The sequence below is a fragment of the Salvia splendens genome, chromosome 10, assembly GCF_004379255.2.
Source record: "Salvia splendens isolate huo1 chromosome 10, SspV2, whole genome shotgun sequence".
NCBI lineage: Eukaryota > Viridiplantae > Streptophyta > Magnoliopsida > Lamiales > Lamiaceae > Salvia > Salvia splendens.
The window spans coordinates 23,482,843-23,491,963 of record NC_056041.1 but is presented as its reverse complement, the minus strand read 5'-3'; the positions used below and the strand labels follow the sequence as shown (position 1 = coordinate 23,491,963).

General features: G+C 40.4%; 1 protein-coding gene across 1 annotated transcript; it reads right to left on the bottom strand.

Annotated features, from left to right (window-relative positions):
• Nucleotides 1-354: 354 nt before the first annotated feature.
• LOC121752396 lies at nt 355-3,328 on the bottom strand. The gene is made up of 6 exons (XM_042147443.1): nt 2,619-3,328; nt 2,237-2,334; nt 1,681-1,705; nt 963-1,083; nt 753-887; nt 355-669 (listed from the first exon to the last, which is right to left on the bottom strand). The coding sequence occupies exons 1-6, from the start codon at nt 3,103-3,105 to the stop codon at nt 462-464; spliced, it is 1,074 nt and encodes a 357-aa protein (XP_042003377.1). The 5' UTR covers nt 3,106-3,328; the 3' UTR covers nt 355-461.
• Nucleotides 3,329-9,121: the final 5,793 nt, after the last annotated feature.

Here is a 9,121-nt window from a genome sequence, read left to right as displayed (position 1 = left end):
ACTTTCTCTTACTTTATTCTCTATTCATCTCTCTACCTTTTTCGTTCTTTGTTATATTCTTTCATTACTTAACTCATTTAACATAATTTTTCTTAATTTCCGTGCCGGAAAGAAACGTTGGAACGGAGGGAATATTACTTATGACACAATTTTTATTCTTATTTGAGCAGGCGTATTTAAAGTTGTGTGAGCAATAAAAATATACTTTATTCAAAAGAAATGTGTAATGCTATACGACGACGTAACAATGAATGTCGAGCCTGTACTAAATGCAATACACTACTTTATAAAAAGTAGATATGAGCTATTTCATGTACTTCCCTACAAAATTCCTTTTTTACCTGTACAGGGAAATTATAGATAAAAGCAAATTAAACTACTTATATATGTTCGAGAGGATTCTCTTTCACAATTTTGAAGGAATCGCAATAAAAATTGTCCAATTTAGTAAATAAAAATGACTAAGAAACAAGCAAAGAAGATAATTGTTGTTCCACCTCTTCCCAATTGTGGACCTTGGTTACAAGAGGATGTTGATGAGCAGCATGCTCTGTTTTGCACCATGGATACGAATTCTCATAATCGAAAAGAAGAACCTTTATCCCTACTGCTGCACATTCCTCCGCATACCTCGGGTTATCATCTATCAACACCTTTGCTCCCAACGACCTGCACGACATACATGGTTCTATTCACAAATGGAAAAATGTCGAATCACAGAGGAAATAAGGACAAATGTGTTTGATTTGTACTTGCAAATGTCGGATTTAGGTCTTGATTTGCCATCCAAAGCAAAGTGATTCCCGAAATGGATTTCTCGGAAAAGACCTGGGTAATGTTTCTCGATCCATTCGATTGTGTGGTCCTTGATAGCATTCTGTCGAGACCTATACATAATGTACAAAATCAGATAATGATCTTGGCTGGAACCGAGGGGAAATATCGAACGTCAGTATACATACGTCACAATGGACAAGTTATAAATTTCAGATAGCTTTTCAAGTGCTTCTCGAGCTCCTGGAATTGGATTTATCCCTTTCTTGAAGTAAGGTGTCTTGAAAAACTCATGTACACGATGATCAGCTGCCACAAGAAGAGAAACAACATGCATTCATTCAAATTCCAAATAAATAGTCATGGAATACAAGAGAACATGCACATATTTTTTGTTCTCTTCCTTTTTGAGGAAGGAAATGATTCATTCAACTCGACTGAGGCAGATATATCAAGCTCTTGGCAGGAAATTTATCAGACCAAACCATCAGGTCCATATAAATATATAACCTCATCCAAACAAGATTTGGAAACACAGCATATTACAGCCAATGCAGCAATTAGAGATCTCTGATATCTAAAACAAATAAAACTAAAAGATCGGACATAAGAGTGCGTCAATATTGTAGTTGAAGCCAATATTCCACTATTCAGAAACAACAGAATACAAATTGTATCATGGTACTATGATAAAATCTATATAAAAAATGCAGTATTTTATTTCAAGAAAAGGAGGAAATAAAATCATGGATTTATCCTAAAAATGGCAGCTTGGATGAAAAGGAAGATAGAAAGGCATGCTTAAAAAGAACTTCAAATCATTGAAATCACATATAAGCCCAAAAATAAAGAAAAACGTGATTTAAGTCTATGGCAACCAGCCAAGTTGAGCATATTCTGTAATACCTTCACCGCGTGAACAGTTCCATATCTGCAAGAAAAATAAGGATGGGTCAGGATACAGATGATATAGCAATTGTGTTTGGAGATAATATAGGAGGCAGGATAACCAAACCACCCTACTTGCAATTTCTCAATTAACGGACTGCGAAGTAATCATATAGCAGACTATGACATTATTGTCCACCCAATCCCATGCCTGTGTAGGTCACTCGTTGAAGCGTAAAATAAATTTTCAATTTTGAGCAGAATCACTACCTCAAAACCCCCTCAAATTTATTTTACATCTCGAATGCTATTACATTCATTTGGTGCTTGTTGCAAACGAAGGTGGAACTCAAGTCCATAGATAGAAGCCAGAACAACATATTTAACTCTGGTTCACTGGTTGCAATATAGCAGAACAAAATCCTCCACGCAGAAACAATGTGTAATAAGTGTAACAGAAAAAAGATAAGCAAATTTTACTTATATAAATCACAATAGGATTCAAATTGAGATAATTCAATTTGAAGAGACTACAAAAGAGAGTACTACGAGTTATCCTGTCTTTCACAGTTACCTTGAAGAACTCATAGACGTGGTATTCAGAAACCGAGTGGTTTAGAGAGTAGCGATCCGCTATGAATCGATTAAGAGCAGATACGAAGTTCCCTAGAACTGCCAACAAACACAATAAAATGGATTTCAACATTTCACGAAGATAACAAATGCTTCTAGACTTTCAACGATAGAATCACGAAGTCAAGTAGAATCAAATTGATACTAAACACGATTAGACTCTAATAAAATCCTAAATTATGCCAATACCACAGGGCACTTTTTCAATTTACTAATCACCAACTAATATATTATTCGATACAATACCAAAAGATGCAATTCATTGTTAATCCATAAAATTACACTGCATATCGCGAAATTCAAAATCTGTGAATATTAGATACCTTCATCAACATCAACGGCAATCATGAGTTTCTCGGAGGAGGAATGGTCCATAGCTCTAGAGGAATTCCCCCAATTTGCAGAGGAGTCACCGTTAAAAACCCTAGGATCGACAGTCCGCCGCTGATCCTCCGCCCTAACAACCTCTTCCGAAAGATCCAGCAGCTGCGGAATCGACGGGCCATACGCCCGCGCTTTCAGCGCCTCATTCGCACCAACGCGGTCGCTCTTCGGATCAATACAATTCCGCAAAACATTACTGCATTTATCAGAGGCGCGGCTGAATCCATACGCGAAAAATCTCCCCCTACTCGAATCAATTGCTGACGATGCAGCGGAAGAAAGCCTTCTGAAAGACATATTGAAATCTCTTTGGCTCAACAAGGAATTTGAGGCCGCCGCCGCCATAAAACAACGAACCAAACGGCGGAATCGGGGAAAGCAATTAGTGTTCGACAAAATTGCTTGCCAAGAAGGCCTCTTTATCATGCCGACCTCTCATACATTCACAAATTGGGGATTGCGAAGTAGAAGAAACAGAGAAATCAATGGCGGATTCTAGTGTGGGATGATATTTAGGACAGCAAAAGATCTAATGGAAACCGAGGCCTATTAATAGAGGGGAAGAGCGGATTATCCATGGCGGAATATATCAAATTCCATAGTTTCATCGAATCAAGTATATATATTTATGAAAATTTTTAAAAGCCAGAGAATCATACATGATAGGTAGATTCATAAAACAATTTTCCCCTAATTCTTTATGTATTAGTACTACATTAAAGTTTAATTTACTCATTTAATTTAAAAATAATGGTATTAGTTTAATAATAAGAATAGTTATTACTATTGTTCAAATATTTACAAGACACACATATTTGTTTTTAATTTTTTATACATCATCCCTCCTTGAAAAGTATAAACATATGATTTGTTAGGGAAGTATAAAATGCCTCCTTGAAAAGTATAAACATATGATTTGTTAGGGAAGAATGAGATGGATTATTATGTTTATACTTTACAAGAACGGATTATAAAAAAAGAATCCATAATTTTCATGAATAGAGAGTGTTTTTTTTGTAAACGTACGCATGGAGCAATAGTGTAACTAATCGGCTTTAGTACAATTTATATTGACATCTTACGGATTTTTAATTTGGATGTGATTTATTTTAAGAAATACTATAAAATATAATATCTGGTTAGAATAATAGATATTTTCTTTGTCTCATAATAGAAGGGTGAAAGAGCAGGTTTGTGTCAGGTGTCATGTCGTCCTACTGATCAGGATGGAACCCCAGCTATGCCTGAACCTAGTATCAATAATTTCTCAACCCACTTCTACTGACTAGTATAGTGGACGTAAGGGTCGAATCCCACAGAGAAGAATGTGCTTTGGGAATTGTGGTGATATTCTGGATAGGTTTGGTTAGCTACCACGCTTTGGGTTGAGACTTATCTAGGCTGGAATTTAAGATGGTACTCAACTAGGGCTGACAATTTTTGACACGACACTATAATCCGACACGAATCCGCACGAAATAATTGGGTTTGGATCAAGTCTTATTGGATACTGGTCATTATTGGGTTGACCCAATAAGAACACGAAAAATTCGGGTCGGATGCGGGTTGGGTGCGGGTCGGATGCGGGTAACCTGTTAAAAATTAATAATTTATTATTTTTATTTTTTATTAGATTTAATTTGGTCACTTTCACTTAGGAAAATAATAAAAAAATAGATTAGGGTTTAGAAATTAGAATTATCTCCCAAAGTGGTTCGTGTCGCTATCGTGTCGCTATCGTGTTGGGTCGCTATCGTGTCGCTATCGTGTCGATATCGTGTCGCTATCGTGTCGCTATCGTGTTCAGGTCGATATCGTGTTGCTATCGTGTCGGGTCAACCCAAAGCGGTTCAAGTTGCTATCGTGTTTGGGTCGTGTCCGGGTTTGGAGGTGCCGGGTCGGGTTCGTATTCGGGTTTGGGGTTTCCTTAACAGGTTGGGTTCGGGTTTGGCCTTATTGGGTTGGGTCGTTATCGGGTTGACCCGATAACGACCCAATCCGCACGATTTGCCAGCCCTATACTCTACTGACTAGGAGGTGTGAAAGATGTTTGACAGGCATTTGTGTACGTGAGAGTGGGGAACATGATGTTTAGGAATATGAGGAAGGTACGAGTTTACTATAAAAGGCTAAACGGAATATCATAGGGAAAAGGTAGTTAGGTGACTAGGCCTACAGATCTGAAAAGTAACAGCTAAAAAGTAAATGACAAAAGTAAAAAGTGGTTAAAAAGCAAAAGTGGTCCCAAAGTTGGATGGAGATGTTATCTTCTTCAACATGAATCAAATCAGATCAGCGAATCCAGAATTATCACCATAGAAACACAGATTAACAACTTCATGAACACAGATCTACAATTAAAACCTCAAATCAAAAGATCAAATACCGAAACTGCAACTAAACTTACTGGGTGACATGCAAGGTGGCAGAAATCACGTAAACTAGGCTTTCACACTTAACCATTTCAGATCTAAAATCTAACAGCTATCTAGACTTGCAAACTCAGAGAGATTAACTACAGAAATGAAAACATGCGATTCAACACTGGAAATTACCGTAACGATTAGATCTAAGCTATCTAGGCAGATAAGAACAAAATCAAACAAGAACCGATGCACAAAAACAACTTCATATCATAGAAACGTTGGATCACAACTAAGACTTCAAAGTAAGCAAGTATTGAAAGTGCAACAAATCCAACGTAAGAAAACAAAGTGCGATTAACTAAGAAAGCAATAAAGATTGTTTTGCCACTCCGGGCGATGAAACTGTTAATACTACGAAGCGTGCTGACTGGAACGAGAGAATGGAGCTCCGGCGAACTGATGATCTTCAAGTGACCATGGCTGTGGCGAGGAACGAGAATATGAAAGATAATGCTGAAGGATTGATCTATCGAATAGAGATTGCTAACTAAATGTAGGAGTTGATGAACTAATTGATGATGATTCTCTCTCCAAGTGGCTTCCTTTTATAGGGAGGCCTCCCTTGATTTTTAGGGCAGACTTCAAACATGAAATGACTCATCCAAGCCTCCTAGCTCAACTGGTTGAGAAGGGAGGCAAGGATACCGCCCATCCAGAAGGTCATTAGTTCGAATCCTGGATGGCGCAACTTGGGATTAATTTCCCCTGTGGGCCTTTGGACTTGGCAAGCTTGCAGACCCCGACCCGCTTGATGGCGAGAATTTACGGTCCCGACCCCGGCTGCCCCGGACCCGTCGAACGGGGGGCTAGAGAACGAGCCTAAGGAGGGGCTTGCTCACAGGCTGGTGCGCGGCTGCGTGTGTCAGGGTTAGTCTTCGAGCCATGAGGGGCTGTGTGTCAGGGTTAGCTCGCTTGCCGAATGTATCACGAACTCCGATGTGTGTGTGTGGGCGTGTGTCTCTGTGTGTGTGTGTGTGTAAAAAAATGACTCTTTTGCCCCTTGCTTGCGGCTAATCTTCCCATCTATCCTTCTCCTCCATCTCGAGCCTTTTTGGCATGCATACTGGTCAGGATAGCAACATCATGACGCCCTTTTCACCTGAATTCTCCTAACAATCCCATACTGGCTAGAACACTTCCCTGCACACTTTAGCAACTGTTTTGAAGATATATTCCACTTATGCACATTATACTGACCAGTAACCAAGGCCTAGAATACGACTTATCAAACTGCTCACACTTACCACATGCTTGTCCTCAAGCGTGAAGAATAAACAAAAGAAGTAAGTTGAATTCTAGCTTGGTTACTCCCCTGACCGACTCTATCCTACCTAGACCCTAAACTATGGCGCAAAGAAAAACACATAAGCACGGACACTTACACATAAACAGGACTAAAAACACTTAAACACATTAACACAGTAAACACAGTAATTGGGCTATATTTTCAACCATCCCTCCCCTTGGGATTAGGTGCAATCCGACCTTAGACAACCTTGAATTTCTGCCGCCCCCCCTTTCCTTCCCAGTCAGTACATCCGCTTGTCAAGATCACCCACACTCTCGGCTTAACACTAGATTCTCTCAGTCGCTCACTCCTCACTGGGGATGTTAGGACTGTATTCTTTCATAGCGCTGAACCACAGATGCTTTGGACTTAGATCTCACGTGCGGCTACCGAAGGTCCTTAAGGCTTGTAACGGGGCTATTGGCTTGTAGTGTTTGGGTGGTTGTTCCTAAGGCTCTAAGGTTCAAAAATCTCTATCTTATTTCGATGTGGGGGAGCTGTGTGCGCTCAGGCTCGTGGCCGTCATCTCTGCTTGGCTGGACTTTTTCTGATGTTGATGCCCAACTGGTCAGTAGCGTCGTGTGGCTTCGCCACCCTTATTCCTTCTCATTTTTTGTGGTCAAGTGTTTTCGACCATTTTCTTCACATTTTTCTTCTTTCCTTCTTATTATTATTTTTTGTGGACCTGGAATGACTTCCTGGTCGATTTTCTCCTTGCTTCTCAATTCTTTTCGCTCCAGTTGGTTTCTTTATTGTATGTCCTTCTGGCCAGTTGCCTCCTTGCCTTATGCCTTGCACACACACAATTCCAGGGACTAGGGGTTATATCTGGGTATATATGGCTAGAAAGCGGGTTCTAAGGGTTGGAATATATATATATATATATATATATATATATATATATATATATATATTGAGGGGGGTTTCCTACTGCCTTCAGTGTTGCTACACATGGTCACTTCAACCTAGAAACCTTGTGGCAGCCACTCTTTTCTTTTCTGCATTAGTGGAAAGTGGTTCCACTTTAGGCTTTTAACTCACATTTTAAGAGGGCTTTTGTGTTTTGGCTCTAAGTGTGGGCTTTTCTCTCATACTCGCATCATCTATATTGACTAGGAGATACTAAGGGGGTGGTTTCCATTTTCCAGCATGTCTTATCTCCCTCAATTCCCCTCACCGTCAGTTCGAGACAGTTGAGTTTTAAGCCCAATCAAATAAAATTAAAATAAAAAAAAACTAGACCTAGACACTACACAAACACTTAAACACAGATAACACAAATGCACACATGTCATACTGGCCAGTGCATTCCACCTCCCACTTCACACGTGTCTGCCCTCAAATGAGGCTGTGAAGTGGAAAAAGGTAATGGCCAGTATGATTGACACACAGACATACCAAAACACAACAAGACATACTTATACTAAAAACTTCTCACACTTAGACTATATAATAGGCTAAGTGGGAGAGTTAAAAATCTAAACAGAGACCAACAATCCTAAACACATATATACAACAAACTCCTCACACTTAGACTATATAATAGGCTAAGTGTGAGTTGACATGCATACGAAAAAGAAAACAGAAAACACAAACACATGCGCCAAAAATGGCAAACCCTTTACTTCTCACACTTAGACTATTGCGTAGGCTAAGTGTTATGAAAGGGGGTTTGCTCACATACTACACAGATTATACTACCTAAAAACACAGCAAAACACAATTAAAATACGAAAAACTAAAAACTGAAAATAAAAAGAAAACTAACTGGTCAGTATGGTTGGTCACTTGTTCCTCCTGCTCCTTCGCGGGGCAGGTTGTGGTGCATGTGGTTCTTCCGATTGTGCCTCCTCATTCTCGGACTGCTTGTTCCCAGATTCTGCCGACTCTTCGGCATCTCCTTCTCCTGATTCCTCTCCGTGTGTCTCGGGTCCTTGTGATCTGACTTCCTAGCCTCCGTGGCCGCTTGTTCCAGCTTCTCGTACTAACTTCCCAGCAGCTAACACTTTCAAGATTCCTTCCATCATGGTAGTCAGGCGAGCCAATTCTGTCCTAGCTTGTCTATTCTCTTCAGCCAACTCCTCCACTGCCTTCCCTAACCTCTCATGTCTCAACTCATGATCTTGGGTACTCGGATGTGCTGCAGATCTCCCCGTCGGTATAGCTTCTTCTCCTATTGCATAGAAACGCGGTACCCCCTGCCTCATGTACACAGTGTTCGTTCGGACAAAGAACGGTGTATCAAACAGACCAGGAGGATCCACCATGATGTGGTCGGATAAGTCTTCGGCCTCCGTGATGATGATGTTATTTCGGACGAACATTCCCAAGATATTGCAGAGAGTGAGATTTCTCGCCGAGTGGGTTGCAATAAGATGACACTGATACGTTGTCCAGAAACCAAGAAGTAACCTCCTTCCGCGCTTCGCGCACCACAGTAGGTATAACTCTGTCATTGATGTTCTTACCGCGGAGTTTGACTATCCCAGCAAATTGAAATCCAAGTGGAGCTGGACTAAGCGTAGAATTGGGTTATTGAAATGGATTGAGCGAGAAAGAGTGGATGCAAATTCCCCAGAAGCCGGGTGAGTCAACTCTTCCCACGCTTCCTGAGGTTCGAAATCAACATGCCTACAAGGGATTCCCCGCTCCCGGCTCCTCCAGTCTGGCCCAATCGCTTCCTCCAAACTGCATATTCCCAACCTTACAGTCCACTCGATTAAATTCA